Source organism: Eretmochelys imbricata, chromosome 4 (genome assembly GCF_965152235.1).
Source record: "Eretmochelys imbricata isolate rEreImb1 chromosome 4, rEreImb1.hap1, whole genome shotgun sequence".
NCBI classification, from domain to species: domain Eukaryota; kingdom Metazoa; phylum Chordata; order Testudines; family Cheloniidae; genus Eretmochelys; species Eretmochelys imbricata.
In genome coordinates, this window is record NC_135575.1 from 33971223 (window position 1) to 33991553 (window position 20331).

Sequence of the window (20331 nt, forward strand, 5' to 3'; positions counted from 1 at the left end):
TGGATAACTGTTACAAAAAAGACAAGCCTGTCACTTGATTAGCTTAAGACAACTAACTGATGAATCAGCTAGGGTTCAACGGTTCCCCCAGTTGTAGTAGTGCAAAGGGGACCTTCTATATGGAAAACTCCTGTTTTGTAACCAGCTTTGCGATGGACCCGCTGTCCATTCCCAAGGCCTCCTCCATGGGTCTGAAATGTGTAGCTGAGTATGAGGTGAGCCAAGATAGGAAAGATTTGGGCGTGCATCCTCCCCCCTCCCCCCCCCCCCCTCCAGGCACCAGCAGAAAAGTTAGTGGAAAGTTAATACAGCCTCAGACTGCTTGAATTGTTCAGCCTCCATATCTATGATAGGAAGCTCCTGGGCAGAAGGAGATTCCAGAGGCAACAACAGCTCAAGGGAATCCTGGCAGCCTATCTCCAGTGGAGCTTCCCTGCCAGTGAGCTGACGGGGCACTGAGAGTCCCAGAGCTGGTAATAAGCCTCTTTCTGACCAGTCCTGGCCTCTGTATATTCTAGGATATCCACAGAGCTTGAGGGCAGTCCTCTGGTGGGAGAAACTGCAGTCCTCTGATGGAATGATTCAGAGACTACCCTATGAAGGTAGTTGTCTTCTCATCAGGGTTGCCTCCCCTGGATATTTCTATACAAGAGGACAATCCAGGTCTAAACTTGCAAATGTCTCTGTTGGGCCAGATGTTGGTATAAATCAGCAAAGCTTCAATGAAGTCTGTGAAGCTGTGCTGATTTACACTAGCCGAGGATCTGGCTCAACCATGCTGAGGAATATGTTAACTGGCCAGATGACATTTATAAATGATGCATCCAACATTACTGTATACTGAAGAGGATTAGTCTGGGGTTTAGCATAACAGATAGCTAAGGTACAGGATGAAAAAGATATTGTTTCAATGCAGCGCCTTATAATAGAAATTATATGGCCCATGAAACACCCTCTTGTTTTTTCAGCATGAGAGTGGCAGTTCTGTACCTGCCAACAATTCAGTGTGGTTTGTTTGAGGTTTCGCCCCCCACGCGCATTATTTTATCTAAGCAATAATCTGAGTTTCTCGTAGGAGCAGGTATTCTTTGTTTTACTTATTGGTCCATTTGACTGAATTATTCACTTCTATGTTGCTAAACAAGAACCTAGATTCTAGTCACATTACAAATGTATGGCCACTGAAAGAACCACAGAAACAAGATTGTTTCTATATGTCCATATATTTCTTATGTAAGATGCACCTGCTTTGGACCTGCCTGCATGCCTATTTGCAGCTCATTTGTATGCCAGTTTTACATAGTTAAGCTACACTAAACATTCATGCTGTGTGTTGCCCAGTGAACATTTGTCTTCCATTTTAAATTGTCTGAAATTGTAGTTGAAGTATAACACCCAAGATATAAACTTCTTTTAGTAAATAAGGTTTTGAAATGAGAAACTTTATTAAGATAAAGTAGAAACCAAAATGTAAATCTTTTGAAAGAATAGCTATAAAAAGCAATTTGAAGTTTCATTTTGAATGCAGATTGGACAACTCCTTTGCTAGGGACAGTGGTAAGAAGAAATCTTCCTACATTCAAAGATGTGCAAATATGAAGGCTAAATCCTCAGCTGAAAAAAATTGGTGGTAGCTATTCTGTCAGCTCCTCAGCTGGTATGAACTGGTACAGCTCTATTGAAGTCAGTGGAGCTGTACCAATTTATACCACCTGAGGATATTGCCATCTCTTCAAATACATAATGCCATTGGACAGAAAGTTAGAAGTGGCATATCAGTAGGAAGCGTTTAACTGAAATAAAATTCTTACTGTAGATTTTTTTAAATAGTGATATAATTTATTACCATCAGCCATCCAACAATGGAACTCTCCTTAGCAATAACAAAGTCTATGTGAGATGTCCTGAGAAGTCTTTAATGGTGGGTGTACTTAAAATAGCATCTACCTGTCATCTTCCACCATTGAGCATCTTATAAAGAAATTTTAACAAAAATAGGCCAATGATCAAATTTCCTACCATCTTCCACTGAAGTAATTGTGATTATGTTTTAATGGCATAGGTGCAGGGCAGTCAAAGGAATTAAACAATTCAATACTCATCCCACTGGTAAAAGTACTGTATAAGACTACACAAACCAGCCTCAGTAATGCAGAAGTGGCTTGGTAGTTTTAGCCAATCATAGTAAAATGCATATCACAGAGCTGTCATATTACCAACACCAACGAGTGGGGCTTTCACAAGTATACACAGAGGGTGCTAGAAATGTAGATGTAACCAAGTGCTTTGCTGGAAATTTTGCATGATGCTGCCTTCTCACAATAGCTGCGGAGAAGCTATATGGTAGATGCTGCTGCTGCTGCTGCTGCTCTTGTCTTTATGAGATAAAATACATATTTTTCTAAATTGTGTAATATATTGATAAACATTTTAAAGAGAACTGAAAACACAAGGGTTTATACTCTCATTGATGCCTGCATGGAGGTTTTTTGTAGCTCTCATTAGCATTGATGGGAGTTACCCATATAAATCCCTTCATGCATTGATGGGAGAATAGGCCTCATTGTTTAGGATTCCTGTATTCTGGGCATAACAATGCTTTAAATGGAAATGCAATTCTGTATGGTCTAAAATGCACTAATCTCAACTAAAAGCAAAACCATGCTTTGTGTCGCTAATGAGCCTTGGAAATACTGTGTTGACACAGATTGGCTGTTTCCTAGAGGGCCCATTAAAATCAGTAGGATTTTTGACATTGACTTCAATGACTGCATGATTGGGGCCTAATTTAATCTGGTATAATTCACTAGATTTGCACATATATATCAATATATTGCATATCTATTTTATACATATCTAGTTTTTTTGTAAAGAAACAGAAGTTTTTTGTGCATCTTTAAATATTCTAAAAAAAGAACAGACATTTGTATACAGAACTGCACTACTGCTTTAATATTGCTATGTAAAACAATACTGTGGTTTTGCTATTTTTATTCAATTATGTTTTTCAGTTCAAAAGCATATAGTTTTAAAATGTCAGAAAATATTTTAAGAGGTGTTAAAGAAACAGTATCCTCCTCTCTCAGATTGCACCCATTCCACCTGCAAAATACAAGAATTTTGTAATCTATTTTTTTCCAGTAGTGTGGTTTGGCCATTTAGATTTTTCTCTTGTAGCGCTTAAATGTTACACTTAGGGCCTGTTCCAAAATTGATGGAAATCCTTCCATTGACTTCAATGGGCTTTGGAACAGAAATTTAGGGACTTATTATTCTTTCTCTCCCTTGTTTTACATTGATGTAACTAGTGTAAGTGAAATCAGAATCACATTCTGTGATGCTAGAAAACCAAGAACTGTAAGTTTCAGGCTATTTGGTACATTATGTTAATTTACTAATCTCAGCTACTTAATGTAACTGACCGTCCATTTTATTTGCAAATATTTGAACTGGGAAACACAAATCTGGTGTTTGGATTTTATTTTGTTTTAGGTTATTTAATTACATATGTTAATAAGAGTAGAAAAGGTTGCTAAGTATTTAATTCAGATGACAATCAAAATTTAAACACTGTAAAGATGACCAGCAATTTATATGCCAGCATCTTTATTGGTGACAGCTGTTCTGATATTTAAAGTGCACATTATTTTAATTACACAAAAGTTAGTATCCAGATGCTAACTCTTTTTATGTTGGCTATATGGGAAAATCTACATGAGCGTGTATATTTAAATGAAAGGATACTGTTTCTTTAAGAAAACCATGTTTATGTTCTGTTATTGAAAACACTGAACTTTGAACCCTGAAATAAGATAATTTTTACAGCTGGATGAAGTGGCTATTATACTTTGCCAAGTTGGAGCTCATTGACTGAATAAGAATAGCATAACATCATTAATTGTCATCACTTTTATATCACATAATGTATTTGTTAAATCTCATAACAAAATAGTAAGGTGTTTCCATTTTTAAATATGTCCCAGAATTTTTTTTTATTTCAGAGAAGCTTTGACTGTTAAATGTGTGTAAGTCTCCAGGAATGTAGCAAGTTGATAAAAACCCAAGCCAAGTCCATCTTCCTTACAGAAAAAAAAAAAGCTGGAATTTCTTTTTTTGGACATTTGTTTTGCAGCTTTCTACGTCTTAAGGCAGAGAATAGCCAGAATAAGGTGCCAGCCCAAAGGTTAGCTAAACATATTTCTTGAAATAATTTTGGCAAGCCTATGTCTTGGTGGCATGGTCTCAAAATCAGAAGTTTACATGAGAAATATAAAGAAACTTTAATAGATATTAATTTTAACATTTATTTTTTACTTATTTTGAGGGGGTGGGAGGAAATTTATAGAGAGATGACTGTTTTAACCACAGATCTAATGACTAATGTAAATTTAGTATTCAAATAATCCATGGGCTTTTGTTCAAGGCCCAAGCAATGTTTTTCCTGTCTGGAAATCTAATGTACTTTCAATGCCACATTTACAATCTGATGAATTCAAGAGGCCTGATTCTGCTCTCACCTACATCACTGTGAATAAGGAGTAACTCCACTGAAGCCAATGGGTGTTAAATTTGTGTAAATCAGATTAGAATCAGATCCCAGTTCTGTAGTGCAATCAAACATGATGGTACTCACACTAACCTGCCTTTATCAGGAATTTAAAATTCAGTGATTATTGAATCCATGAAAAATTCAGGTAACAAATGTTTCAAAACAAACATTTGTGTTGGTAAAAAGCACTTGTATAAAATATTGTTGTGATGTGACTAAAGCCATTTAACATGTAAACTGGAAAATCTGCCCCCCAAAATTAAATAAATAAATGATTATTACCTTTTTGGGGGGAAATTTTCACTTGGTTTCTAAGGAAAATACTTAAGCATGTGGTTAAAGTTAAGTATGTGATTAAGTCCCGTTAATTTCAGTGGGGACATTAGCATGTGCTTAAAGTTAAGCATATGCCTAAGTGCTCTGCTGAACAGGGATTGTGGTCTGAATTTACATGTGCATTGCAGGACCCTGCAAATAGCTATAATCAAGCATAGAGTTTATTACCAGAGATAGTCCTCCATTGTTTGCCATATATTATCTTGATGTTCAATTGACACATGTGTATGTGCAAACTGAATAGTCCTGACTTACTTGAACAAATGTAATAGTTGTGCATCTAACATTAGAGACTTAAGCTTAACTTTAACGTTGACATTGTGCCTCCTGAATGCTATAGGTAAGTGTAAATGGTTTTTGAAAGATGTTTTGAATGAGTCTTTAGAAAAAGCATGCATATGTATGTAATATTTTATATAATGTGTATTAAGGAGCTGGCAGGTGGGGCCAGGGGGCGGAGAGGAGCCCGTATCTGGCTAGCTGGCTGAGAGAAGCAAGTGGTGGGCAGCGGAGAGCCAGTGGTGAGGTGGCTGGTGAGGTCTCAGAGCGCAGTAGAAGTAGAGCAGGTCGGCGCCCCTTCAGAGCATGGGCCCAGTTCCATGGCGCCATTGTAAACCAGATACTGCCTAGAAATTGTATGTTTGTACTTCTAATTCTGTTATTTAGGAAATAACATTAGTGAGTAATTCTGTACTGTATGTTATGGTTATAGTATATTGGAAATGTGATCCTTGGGTAAGATGTATTTTTATAATCTATTCTAGTGTATAGTAGGTTAGACATTATTTTATATACATTTGGGCAGTAAAACCATGTTGAAGGAACTTATCTGGTCCATTTTATAAGGTAGATAAACCACAGAGATTAACTAGGTCAAAATTGACGTGGATAAAGCAGATTGTTAAAGTTTTACTTAGTGTGTGAAAATAATGTACTGTTGTTTGTACCTGAAAATGTGCTAGGAAGGTGATGGGGGCATAGTGGCCAAGCTTCAGGGAGAAGACATTGGTAGGAGTCATTAACCAGAGGGGATAGTCAGTTGGTCACAGCGTAACAGGGATCCTGTTTCAAGGTTCCTATATGTGAACGTGTTTATTTCCTTCAGTGTAGAAGTCTGGCATTAGGGGAACACAGGGAATTGGTGAAGGGGATTCAGGGGAAGTATGTGGAGGATTTGAAGATTAGGAAAGAGATTTTGTTCTGTATTCTGAAGTGAACAGGCATCCAGTACAGGTATCTGAGACTGAGTGATGTGTTACTGTCTCCAGGCAGGTGCATACATGAGGAGCTGCATTTGGACAAATGGAATTTCAAAAAATTGTGTTTTAGGTGGACCATAAAGAAAGAGTTTATATTACTTAGGAAGAGCAGATGAAAACAGAGGAGTTTTGGCTGAAGAATGGTCAAGACAGTTTGTTTCCAATGTAGGCGATCTGGGGAAGGTAGAAAACAAGTGAGTTCAAGGTCAAGTTGAACATCTGAGTTCTGAAGATTTGAGGTGAAGTTCAGATTTAAATTGAGGAGGCAGAGAGCAGATGGCAATTTGGATGAGGCAGTTCTTATGGATAGAATACCGTGTGGATATAATATATGAAGGAAGTTCTACAGAACAAGAAGATGACAAGCCAAAGAGAGAGAAACTGAGAAAAGGGGAAAAACAGTGATGAGTAATACAGATTGAGTGTATTCTGCATAGAAGTGATATTCAAGGATGAATTCAAAAAGAAGTACCTGGAGACATTTTAAAAGGCTCTCAGAATGCTGGGGGACACCTTAGTAGAAAAATCTGGAATTTCTATTGTCCGTCACAATATCCATCTCCTACTCCTGGGGGAGTTCTGTACCACTGCACATGCGCAGAATTTATTTCCCCCACAGATTTCTTTGCTTCCCCACAGAAAAATGACTTTCTGACGGAAAAGCAAAGGGAATCCACAAGAACGGTCATGCTTCCCTCCCCGGCAGTGTGGGTGTGTCGTTTCAGGCACTTGGAGGAGCTGTCGGAGAGAGAAATCACCATGGGTTGGGGTGGTCTGGAGACACCCAGGCTGGTGCTTCCTGCCCTGCAGTGGGCTTGGCTGCTAGTCCTGGCTGGGCAGGGGAGGATGGGTTTTATTCTTCTGCAAGGAATGGTTAGGTCTGGGGCCAGATTAGACCCACACCTAGAAACCTCCCCTGGCTGCAGGAAGCTCTGCCTCCCCTCACTTCATGCCCCCATCACTCCTCAGCCATAGGAGGGAGGGCTCACTGTATGGGGAGCTGCTCCCTCATCTGCCCAACCCCTGTGCAGCTGGATTCCCCTCCCCCACAATACACAGAACCACCACCCCCACTGAGTGCTCTGCACCAGCACCCTCATCTGTACCCTGGCTGAGCTCTTCCCCCCTGCATCTGAACCCCCCTGCACCCAGATCCCTCCCCCTGCATTGTGCCCTGCTCCCCCTGCATCCAGACCCCCACCCCTCCATCTGGATAACTCACCACTGAGCCCCTGAAACGCGAACCCTCAATCTGATGAGCCCCACCTGCCCTGCACTCGGACCACCCCGATGAGCCCTCCAAACTTGGACTGCCATCCTGATGAGCCCCAGTACCTTGACCCTCCCCAACTAAGCCTCTCTCTCCCAGCACCCCCCCGCTGAGCCCCAACCACCTTCACCGGGACCCCACTGCAGAGTCTCATTCCCCTGCACCTGGAGCCCTACAAGAGCCTTGGTGCATCCAGATCCCTCCTGCGCCCGGACCCCACACCAAGCCACCTGCACCCAGATTGCCCCACACAGAACTCTCTCACGCCACAGCTGGATTCCCCTATACGAAGCCCTTCCACATTTGGATCCTGCCAGGCTGAGCCTGTCTGGTCTACACTTGGATCAGGGGTCAGGGCTTGGTATGCATGTGAGACTGTCCCTCTGGCTATCTTGGTGAGTATGGCATGGAGGTGCAGGGCCCTGGGGTGTTTCTGGGGCAGGCCTGGCCCTTGTACTGTGTCAGGGTAGGGTGCAGCTTCACTGCTGAGACAGTGTTCCAGGGGGGTGGGGTGCCAAGAGGCTGTAGGATGATTTCCCTCCTCCATGCAGCCAGTGGCCTGTGCTCCCCACTGCCATGTTGGAGCCTCCACATTTATTTATTGACAAATAAAATATGCAGAATTTTAAAATGTTGTTTGCAGACTTTTTAATTCTTTGGCACAGAATTCCCTCAGGAGTAATCGCCCTTGGAGGTTAGCTTAAAAGCTAATTCTGTGCGGCTGCAAAAACAACTGTTTTGCCTGAGCCTATGCTAGAATAGTCAATGTGAATCTTGTTCCACAAGCATTTTGTGAAATCACTGAGAACCTACACTACAAAAAGAAGGATTCTGAGTGGACTTCTCCTGAAGGTCGGAACAACAGACTGGACTTCTACATAGCGTGCTTCCGCTGACATGCACGGGCTGAAATTGTGGAAAAGCAGCATCACTTGCCCCATAACCTCAGCCGTGCAGAACACAATGCCATCCAGAGCCTCAGGAACAACTCTGACATCATAATCAAAAAGGCTGACAAAGGAGGTGCTGTCGTCATCATGAATAGGTTGGAATATGAACAAGAGGCTGCTAGGCAGTTCTCCAACATCACTTTCTACAAGCCATTACCCTCTGATCCCACTGAAGGTTACCAAAAGAAACTACACCATTTGCTCAAGGAACTCCCTGAAAAAGCACAGGAACAAATCTGCGCAGACACATCCCCGGAGCCCCAAGCAGGGGTATTCTATCTGCTACGCAAGATCCATAAACCTGGAAATCCTGGATGCCCCATCATCTCAGGCATTGACACCCTGACAGCAGGATTGTCTGGATATGTAGACTCCATCCTCAGGCCCTACGCTACCAGCACTCCTAGCTATATTTGAGAAACCACTGACTTCCTGAGGAAACTACAATCCATTGGTGATTTTCCAGAAAACACTATCCTGGTCACTATTGATTTAGAAGCCCTCTACACCAACATTCCACACAAAAATGGACTACAAGCCTTCAGGAACAGTATCCCCGACAATGTCATGGCAAACCTGGTGGCTGAACTTCGTGACTTTGTCCTCATCCACAACTATTTCACATTTGGGGACAATGTATACCTTCAAGTCAGCAGCACTGCTATCGGTACCCGCATGACCCCACAGTATGTCAACATTTTTATGGCTGACTTAGAATAACGCTTCCTCAGCTCTCGTCCCCTAACGTCCCTACTCTACTTGCGCTACGTTGATGACATCTTCATCATCTGGACCCATGGAAAAGAAGCCCTTGAGGAATTCCACCATGATTTCAACAATTTCCATCCCACCATCAACCTCAGCCTGGACCAGTCCACACAAGAGATCCACTTCCTGGACACTACGGTGCTAATAAGCGATGGCCACATAAACACCACCCTATACTGAAAACCTACTGACCGCTATACTTACCTACATGCCTCCAGCTTTCATCCAGACTACATCACACGATGCATTGTCTACAGCCAAGCTGTAAGATACAACTGCATTTGCTCCAGCCCCTCAGACAGAGACAAACACCTACAAGATCTTTATCAAGCATTCTTAAAACTACAATACCCACCTGCTGAAGTGAAGAAACAGATTGACAGAGCCAGAAGAATACCTAGAAGTTACCTACTCCAGGACAGGCCCAACAAAGAAAGTAAGAGAATGCCACGAGCCATCACCTTCAGCCCCCAACTTAAACCTCTCCAGCACATCATCAAGGATTTACAACCTGTCCTGAAGGACGATCCCTCACTCTCCACAGATCTTGGGAGACAAGCCAGTCCTCACTTACAGACAGCCCCCCAACCTGAAGCAAATACTCACCAGCAACCACACAACAGAACCACTAACCCAAGAACCTATCCTTGCAACAAAGCCCATCGCCAACTCTGTCCACATATCTATTCAAGGGACACAGTCATGGGACCTAATCACATCAGCCACACCAGAAGAGGCTCGTTCACCTGCACATCTACCAATGTGATATATGCCATCATGTGCCAACAATGCCCCTCTTTCATGTACATTGGCCAAACTGGACAATCACTACTCAAAAGAATAAATGGACACAAATCAGACATCAAGAATTATAACATTCAAAAACCAGTCGGAGAACACTTCAACCTCCCTGGTCACTCAGTTTCAGACCTAAAAGTTGCAATTCTCCAACAAAAAAAGTCAAAACCAGACTCCAACGAGAGACTGCACAATTGGAATTAATTTGCAAACTGGACACCATTAAATTAGGCTTGAAAAAAGACAGGGAATGGATGGGTCATTACGCAAAGTAAAATCTATTTCCCCATGCTAATTCGCCCTCCCCCCCCGCCCACTGTTACTCTCACCTTCTTGTCAATTGTTTGAAATGGGCCATCCTGATTATCACTACAAAAGGGTTTTTTTTTCTCCTGCTGATAATAGCACACCTTAATTTACTGGTCTTGTTACAGTTGGTATGGCAACACCCATTTTTTCATGTTGGGTGTGTGTGTGTGTGTATATATATCTTCCTACTGTATTTTCCACTGCATGCATCCGATGAAGTGTGTTTTAGCCCACAAAAGCTTATCCCCAAATAAATTTTTTAGTCTCTCTAAGGTGCCACAAATACTCCTCAGTTTTTTTTGCTGATACCAACTAACACGGCTGCCACTCTGAAACCTGAGAACCTGTTGATATTTTTAAACAAACATTTATACATGGATCTTTGGTCAAATTAAAAAGGACTGTTATTGCCATGCCTATTTTCATCTGTAGTATCTGGCTTGTCAATCACTGAAGGGCTTATTTTCACTGCAAAATGGATTGATTCGGCTGTCCAAGATTTTTTTCAGCCAAGTGCCAACAGGTTCAATGAATAAAGCTCAAAATAGAGATAGTTAAAGTTTCTTACCAAATGTGTGCAAATAATATATCATTGCTTGTTCTTTCAAATCCACTTTACTACCTGTTGGGATGTCAGTTTCAAAACTGGCAGAGAAGGAGTTTTTGGGGAAGCAATTGATATTGAAATTTTATAGTAGTATTAATAGCTACAAAGTAGAAGTCCTATTCAGGAATCAGTCTACATTATAGAATTGTATTTTGTAGATGCTTTTGACTTTATGGAACAAAATTACTCTTTGGACTTAAATTTCTCATGCTGCTTTTCCACCCAAATGTGATTTATAAAAAAATGTTATGATTCCATATGGCAGCTTGTGAAGTCTGTGGTCCTTTGGAATTCACTTTCTCCTTCTCTGTAACAGTCTGAATTTGTCAGCCTTCAGGTTGTGCTTCAAAGTCCACCTTTTCTCCTTGCCTTATGCAGAAATATGTGTTGAATAGTGGTGGAAATGCTATAAACTGTATGCACAGCATAGCTGAGTTACAGCTGCTGTGAGACTTCCTCTGAAATCTTTACTTTTATGTGTTCACATTCTTAATCAAAACATACTGAATTTCAGCTACCAAGCACAACTGTATGTGGCTTAAAATACACAACATATGCCCTAATAGAGTTCTTCATGCATAGTGTTTAATGTCAAATATGGATTTCCAGACACTTGTTTCATATGTGAAGTAATGCATCATCGTACTTAGTCTTGGGCATGAATGTATCAGTTTTGGTTTTTTAGCAGGAAAGCGGATTTGATTTAGTAACAGAACCTGCTTTCTATATTTAATGACTGACTTTCATCTTACAAATAAATAGTTTGACAGCGTCTTTTTTTCATTTAAGTGTAACGACATAGTATATGCCTTCTGTTTTCTATGCTATGACCACATTCTAGTGCAATGTCATCTGCTTGGTTGATTGACAAGATCTTGATTGATTGATCTTCAGTTGTTGTTGTTTGCAGTGTTTGTAGCTGTGTTGGTCCCAGGATATGAGAGACTCAAGGTGGGTGAGATAATGTCTTTTATTGGACCAACTTCTGTGAAAGGTAATCACTCTGATTACTTCTCTGATCTGAAGAAGAGCTCTGTGGAGCTTGAAAACTTGTCTCTTTCACCAACAGAAATTGTTCCAGTAAAAGATATTACCTCAGCCTTGTTGTCTCTCAAGCAAGATCAAAGCAACCACATGAATTGGATGATAAAGTTACAGGACCTCTTCTCTAAGATCTTGTCTACACAGGGATAATTAGGAAAGTTCATCCAAATAAATTTAGGGTGTGAATTTAAAATAGATTAGTTAAACTGCATTAAGCCCCTGTGTTGGCTTTCTCATCCAGAATTAAAGTGGCCTTAATTCCATTTATCTTAATTCACTTTGGAATGGAGGCTAACTAATCCAGTGGCTCTCAACCTTTCCAGACTACTGTACTCTTTTGGGAGTCTGATTTGTCTTGAGTACCCACAAATTTCACCTCACTTTAAAACTAGTGGCTTACAAAATCAGACATAAAAATAGTAAAATGTCATGGCATACTATTACTGAAAAATTTCTTACCTTCTCATTTTTACCATATAATAATAAAATAAATTAATTAGAATATAAATATTGTATTTACATTTCAGTGTATAGTATATATATCAGTATGAAGAAGTCATCGTCTGTATGAAATTGTAGCTTTTACTGACTTCGCTAGTGCTTTTTATGTAGCCTGTTGTAAAACTAGGTAAACAGCTAGATGAGTTGATGTACCCTAGTTGAGAACCACTGAGCTAATCCACGTTAAAAATTCAATTGAATTATCTTTCCTGAGTGTCCCCATGTAGACGAATAGTAAGAATCAAATATTCCTTCACTAAAATATGCAAACATTTTCTTCTTTGAGTTTTAACAAAGATAAAAGCCTGATTCATCTGTCACTTAGAGTAGTGTAACTCTACTGAATTCATTTGAGTCATCCTAGTGGGCTATATCCTGAGCTGGTGTAAATTGTCAGAGATCCAATAATGGAGCTCTGACAATTTACACCAGCTAAGGATATGGCAATAGTGCTTAATATTTTTAAAAGATCTGTTATCTAGAAATATCCATCTTCAATATATGAATCTTTTTCAAGATCCATTGAAATCTAATATAAAATCTATTTGAAGATTTTCTGTTTATACTATATCAGTATATCCCTGTTTAAGTCTTTCTTTTATTTATTATTAAAATTTACATGAAAATGGGATCTTTGTTGCCTAGTAGTGGTTCATTCATATTGCTCAGCTGAAGGCACTGACCCAGTCCTGCTCCCATTAAAGTAACTTTTTCCATTTATTCTAATGGGAGGAAGATTGGTCCCACAGGCCCCTTTGCATCATCATCATCACCCTTTGTTACTGGAGTGAAGTTTTTGTGATATATCAAACAGATGATTATGGTAAGCAACTAGAAAGTAGAACTCTAAAGCAACAAAGATCCTGTTTTCATGTAAGTATCCTTTTAAATTAAAAAAAAAGAAAAGGAGAACCAAAATGAGAAAATAAATTTGATGCCAGGAGAATTGTTATTCAGTAGAGTATTTTTATTTTTCCATGAGGCCTCAACTGCTCTTTAATCAAAGTATACTTTCCATCAGTTCCCTAAGTAAGGCACCACTTTAAACAAAAATTGGATAAGCAGATAATTGCTTTGGGAATTTTAGAGAATTCACTTTAGGAATGTATCCTGCTTTCTTTAAGGTTTGCTGGTTGACGGATGGTATGATATTCTCTCTCTCATTGGTGTTTCAACATCATCACAACAATAAGCATTTTTAAAGAGGAAGATGGTATTTAATTGAAAGATGTTGACCTAGACTAGGGTGACCAGACGTCCTGATATTAGGGGCTTTGTCTTATATAGGCAACTATACCTCCCCACCCCTCCAAAAAAAAGTGTCCTGATTTTTCATACTTCCTACTTGGTCACCTTATCCTAGACTACAGAACAATCTAATTTCTATAACTGTATTTTTTTGGATGCTCTTCGGAGGAAAACATCTTGCATTTTACCAACAGCGACCCCTATGCCTTTCAAATAAAGTGGCAACTAAAAAAAACTTTAAAATTACTACCCACATGCTCTTTGGGACAGATTTGGCAGCAAATCAGTTACAAATCTGCCAGGGAAAGCCATTAAGTGTAATGTTCTGTATCAGAAACAAATCTTAAATTGGAAGAATGTTGATCAAAGTCTTATTGCTCTCTCTGGAATGGAGAAGAAACTTCACGGGCCAGATGACTTTTTTCTTTTTTTCTTTTTAAACCAAACCAGTTTCCGGGTGGTAGAGTACAAGCATTGCTTGTGATTTATGGATGCAGGTAGAACAAACTCTTTCCACCCTAAATTGCTTTAGTGGGTGCAATTGTGTAAACTGCGAATTCTGTGATCTTTTAATCAGATGGCATGGGAGCAGGGGCACAGATGCAGCAAACAGAGCTGTAAACGGGGAGACTGAGTGGGTGTTCTGCTGGAGGAGAAGGGAGGAACAAGTTCCTGATCCTTAGGTGCAACGAGTGAGTTTTTTGTGGATGTTGTGGGTTTTTTTTCTGGTTTGCATAGGTTTTTTCCCCTTGTTCAGTTTGTAGAAGCTGGTAGGGGGCAGTGTGCTGTGAGAGGAGCAGAGTCCTGATTGCGGGCGGGGCTTCCCTGATTAGAGGGCCTATAAAGGCAGCCAAACAGTCTTCCAGCAGCATAGGTGCAGCACACAGAGCTGTGAACAAGAGAGTTTGTAAGCAGAGTTTGGGGTGGGGGTGCAGTGGTCTTGTTTTGTTTCGGCGTGTGTGTGTATGGAGGCGGGTGGCGGTGGTTGGGGACTCTCTCCTCAGGGGGACTGAGTCATCTATCTGCTGCCCCGACCGGGAAAACCGAGAAGTCTGCTGCTTGCCAGGAGCTAGGATTCACGATGTGACCGAGAGACTGCCGAGACTCATCAGGCCCTCGGATCGCTACCCCTTCCTACTTCTCCACGTGGGCACCAATGATACTGCCAAGAATGACCTTGAGCGGATCACTGCAGACTACGTGGCTCTGGGAAGAAGGATAAAGGAGTTTGAGGCACAAGTGGTGGTCTCGTCCATGCTCCCCGTGGAAGGAAAAGGCCGGGGTAGAGACCGTCGAATCGTGGAAGTCAACGAATGGCTACGCAGGTGGTGTCGGAGAGAAGGCTTTGGATTCTTTGACCATGGGATGGTGTTCCAAGAAGGAGGAGTGCTAGGCAGAGATGGGCTCCACCTAACGAAGAGAGGGAAGAGCATCTTCGCAAGCAGGCTGGCTAACCTAGTGAGGAGGGCTTTAAACTAGGTTCACCGGGGGAAGGAGACCAAAGCCCTGAGGTAAGTGGGGAAGTGGGATACCGGGAGGAAGCACGAGCAGGAGTGCGTGAGAGGGGAGGGCTCCTGCCTCATACTGAGAAAGAGGGGCGATCAGCGGGTTATCTCAGATGCCTATACACAAATGCATGAAGCCTGGGAAACAAGCAGGGAGAACTGGAAGTCCTGGAAAAGTCAAGGAATTATGATGTGATTGGAATCACAGAGACTTGGTGGGATAACTCACATGACTGGAGTACTGTCATGGATGGATATAAGCTGTTCAGGAAGGACAGGCAGGGCAGAAAAGGTGGGGGAGTTGCATTGTATGTAAGAGAACAGTATGACTGCTCAGAGCTCAAGTATGAAACTGCAGAAAAACCTGAGAGTCTCTGGATTAAGTTTAGAAGTGTGAGCAACAAGGGTGATGTCATGGTGGGAGTCTACTATAGACCACCGGACCAAGGGGATGAGGTGGACGAGGCTTTCTTCTGGAAACTCGCAGAAGTTACTAGATCGCAGGCCCTGGTTCTCATGGGAGACTTCAGTCACCCTGATATCTGCTGGGAGAGCAATACAGCGGTGCACAGACAATCCAGGAAGTTTTTGGAAAATGTAGGGGACAATTTCCTGGTGCAAGTGCTGGAGGAACCAACTAGGGCCAGAGCTCTTCTTGACCTGCTGCTCATAAACCGGGAAGAATTAGTAGGGGAAGCAAAAGTGGATGGGAACCTGGGAGGCAGTGACCATGAGATGGTCAAGTTCAGGATCCTGACACAAGGAAGAAAGGAAAGCAGCAGAATACGGACCCTGGACTTTAGAAAAGCAGACTTTGACTCCCTCAGGGAGCTGATGGGCAAGATCCCCTGGGAGAATAACATGAGGGGGAAAGGAGTCCAGGAGAGCTGGCTGTATTTTAAAGAATCCTTATTGAGGTTACAGGGACAAACCATCCTGATGTGTAGAAAGAATAGTAAATATGGCAGGTGACCGGCTTGGCTTAACAGTGAAATCCTTGCAGATCTTAAATACAAAAAAGAATCTTACAAGAAGTGGAAGACTGGGCAAATGACCAGGGATGAGTATAAAAATATTGCTTGGGCATGCAGGAGTAAAATCAGGAAGGCCAAATCACACCTGGAGTTGCAGCTAGCAAGAGATGTTAAGAGTAACAAGAAGGGTTTCTTCAGGTATGTTAGCAACAAGAAGAAAGTCAAGGAAAATGTGGGCCCCTTACTGAATGAGGGAGGCAACCTAGTGACAGAGGATGTGGAAAAAGCTAATGTACTCAATGCTTTTTTTGCCTCTGTCTTCACGAACAAGGTCAGCTCCCAGACTACTGTACTGGGCAGCACAGCATGGGGAAGAGGTGACCAGCCCTCTGTGGAGAAAGAAGTGGTTTGGGACTATTTAAAAAAGTTGGACGTGCACAAGTCCATGGGGCCGGAGGCGTTGCATCCGAGAGTGCTAAAGGAGTTGGCGGATGTGATTGCAGAGCCACTGGCCATTATCTTTGAAAATTCATGTCAATCGGGGGAGATCCCGGACGACTGGAAAAAGGCTAATGTAGTGCCCATCTTTAAAAAAGGGAAGAAGGAGGATCCTGGGAACTACAGGCCAGTCAGCCTCACCTCAGTCCCTGGAAAAATCATGGAGCAGGTCCTCAAGGAATCAATTCTGAAGCACTTAGAGGAGAGGAAAGTAATCAGGAACAGTCAGCATGGATTCACCAAGGGCAAGTCATGCCTGACTAATCTAATTGCCTTCTATGATGAGATAACTGGCTCTGTGGATGAAGGGAAAGCAGTGGACGTGTTGTTCCTTGACTTTAGCAAAGCTTTTGACACTGTCTCCCACAGTATTCTTGCCAGCAAGTTAAAGAAGTATGGGCTGGATGAATGGACTGTAAGGTGGATAGAAAGTTGGCTAGATTGTCGAGCTCAACGGTTAGTGATCAATGGCTCCATGTCTAGTTGGCAGCCGGCATCAAGTGGAGTGCCCCAAGGGTTGGTCCTGGGGCTGGTTTTGTTCAATATCTTCATAAATGATCTGGAGGATGGTGTGGATTGCACCCTCAGCAAGTTTGCAGATGACACTAAACTGGGAGGAGAGGTAAATATGCTGGAGGGTAGGGGTAGGATACAGAGGGACCTAGACAAATTGGAGGATTAGGCCAAAAGAAATCTGATGAGGTTCAACAAAGACAAGTGCAGAGTCCTGCACTTAGGACGGAAGAATCCAATGCACTGCTACAGACTAGGGACCGAATGGCTCGGCAGCAGTTCTGCAGAAAAGGACCTAGGGGTTACAGTGGACGAGAAGCAGGATATGAGTGAACAGTGTGCCCTTGTTGCCAAGAAGGACAATGGCATTTTGGGCTGTATAAGTATGGGCATTGCCAGCAGATCGAGGGACGTGATCGTTTCCCTCTATTTGACACTGGTGAGGCCTCATCTGGAGTACTGTGTCCAGTTTTGGGCCCCACACTACAAGAAGGATGTGGAAAAATTGGAAAGAGTTCAGCGCAGGGCAACAAAAATGATTAGGGGACTGGGACACATGATTTATGAGGAGAGGCTGAGGGAACTGGTTTAGTCTGCAGAAGAGAAGAATGAGGGGGGATTTGACAGCTGCTTTCAACTACCTGAAAGGGGGTTCCAAAGAGGAAGGATCTAGACTGTTCTCAGTGGTAGCAGATGACAGAACAAGCAGTAATGGTCTCAAGTTGCAGTGGGAGAGATTTAGGTTGGATATTAGGAAAACCTTTTGCACTAGGAGGGTGGTGAAACACTGGAATGCGTTACCTAGGGAAGTGGTGGAATCTCCTTCCTTAGAAGTTTTTAAGGTCAGGCTTGACAAAGCCCTGGCTGGGATGATTTAATTGGGGATTGGTCCTGCTTTGAGCAGGGGGTTGGACTAGATGACCTCGTGAGGTCCCTTCCAACCCTGATATTCTATGATTCTAAGTGTCGCTTTTATGGAGAAGATCCGAGGCTTGAAGATGCAGGTGGAAATTATGGTTGCTCAAAGCCCCTTCGAAACTCAGATGATGGAGCAAAGGCAACAGGAGGCTGAAGGAAAAAGTCAAGACCTGCAGATGCAAGCTGGACTGAAGAACTCGGAGGGGAGACTACTGGGTGAGGAAAGTGGTCTGTTGTAGCATGTGACTACAAGAACCAGGCAAAGGAAAAGACTGACTAGTGAAGGAGAAATAGAGCTCAGGAACAGGTTTGCTCAGTTGGAAAATGAAGAAGGGGCATGACAGGCTGTAACTGAAGGAGGAGAGGGCAAGGAAGAAGAGAAGAGCGGCTAGTCCTGTAAGAAGAGAAGAGCCGATGGAAATACCCAGAGTTCAGAGCCCCAGGAGGGTACAGGATGACTTGCAGAAGATTGCAAGGGAGAATAAAAGAGGACTCGCAGCCAGAAAATCACACCATCACCAGGAAAAGGCAGGTCTACGTGATTGGGGACTCCCTATAAAGAAGAACAGACAGGCCTGTCGCTAGAGCTGATCTGGAGAACAGAAGAGTGTGCTGTCTGCCAGTTGCTAAGATACAGGATGTGGACCTGAGACTGAAGAGGATCCTAATGGGAGCAGGAAAGAATGCACTGATTGTCCTTCATCTGGAAACAAATGACACACAGCTAGATTCTTGCTGGAACATATCAAGGGAGACTCTGCCAGGCTGGGGAAGATGTCGAAGGAAATGGAGGCTCAGGTGATCTTCAGTGGGATTCTGCCTGTCCCTGGAGGAGGAGAATGAAGGAGAGACAAGATTATGATGCTCAACAGATGGCTCAGCAATGGTGCTATAAGGAGGATGTTGGGATGTTTGACTACTGGGAGGCAGTTCTCATGGGATGGACTCCACCTGAGTAGGGAAGGAAATAGACTTCTGGGATGGAGGTTGGCACAACTGATTAAAAGAGCTTTAAACTAGAAACTCAGGGGAGACCATTGTGAGATGCTATATATAATCATATAATCTCCACACCTGATTTTAACATTGAGAGGGAGGAAAATCAAGTAAGAAAGGATACAGCAAAGAAGAAAGGAACTGCAGCGGGTAGGAGAATGGAAATTAAGAGAGAGGATCGTGTTGATACCAGTCAAATGATAGGCGATACTGGCAGTAGAATGACTGTACCCACTTGGGCACGAATATGCGTGAAGTCAAGCAGCAACAGTTAAGATGTTTGTACACCAGTGCAAGGAGCCTGGGTAACAAAATGGAGGAACTAGAACTACTAGTACAGGAAGTGAAGCCAAATATTATAGTGATAACAGAAACATGATGGAATAGTAGTCATGACTGGAGTACAGATATTGAAGGGTATGTGCTGGTCAGGAAAGACAGAAATAAAGGCAAATGTGGTTGAGTAGCATTGCATATAAATGATATGGTAGACTATAAAGAGATTAGAATGGATAAGACAGCATCTGTTTGGACCAAAATAACTTTGGGGAAGAAAGGTTTCAGAGTAACAGCCGTGTTAGTCTGTCTTTGCAAAAAGAAAAGGAGTACTTGTGGCACCTTAGAGACTAACCAATTTATTTGAGCATGAGCTTTCGTGAGCTACAGCTCACTTCATCGGATGCATCCGATGAAGTGAGCTGTAGCTCACGAAAGCTCATGCTCAAATAAATTGGTTAGTCTCTAAGGTGCCACAAGTACTCCTTTTCTTTATGGGGAAGAAAGCTACTAGAGGTTCCCCTGATATAGTGCTTGGAGTGTGTTACAGACCACCAGGATCCGATTTGGATATGGATAGAAACATCTTTAATGTTTTTAATGAAATAAATACTACTGGGAATTGTATGATTATAGGAGACTTTAACTTCCCAGGTATAGATTGGAAGACAAGTGCTACTAATAACAGTAGGGCCCAGATTTTCCTGTATGCGATAGCTGACAGATTTCTTCACCAAGTAGTTGCTAAACCAACAAGAGGTGATGCCATTTTAGAATTGGTATTAGTAGTGAGGACCTCATAGAAGCACTGGTTGCAGAGAACAACCTTGGTTCGAGTGATCATGAGTAAGGCTGCGTGTTTGTCATGGAAGTCATGGATTCCATGACTTTCTGGGACCTCTGCAGCGGCTGGTGTGGCTCGCCTGGGGGCCACCTGGGCAGCTCAGGCAGCCTCTGGGCCAGCTGCATCAGCTACTGCTGGGGCAGTCTTGGGCCACGGCACCCTCCTCCC

General features: G+C 42.4%; 1 protein-coding gene across 1 annotated transcript in view; it reads left to right on the forward strand.

Moving 5' to 3' along the window:
- Positions 1-20331, forward strand: part of NPNT (nephronectin) — a 90607-nt gene that overhangs the window by 16144 nt on the left and 54132 nt on the right. The window contains exon 3 of the mRNA XM_077815105.1: positions 4133-4183. Within this exon, the coding sequence (XP_077671231.1) occupies positions 4133-4183 (51 nt within the window). The remainder of the gene's footprint in view (positions 1-4132; positions 4184-20331) is intronic.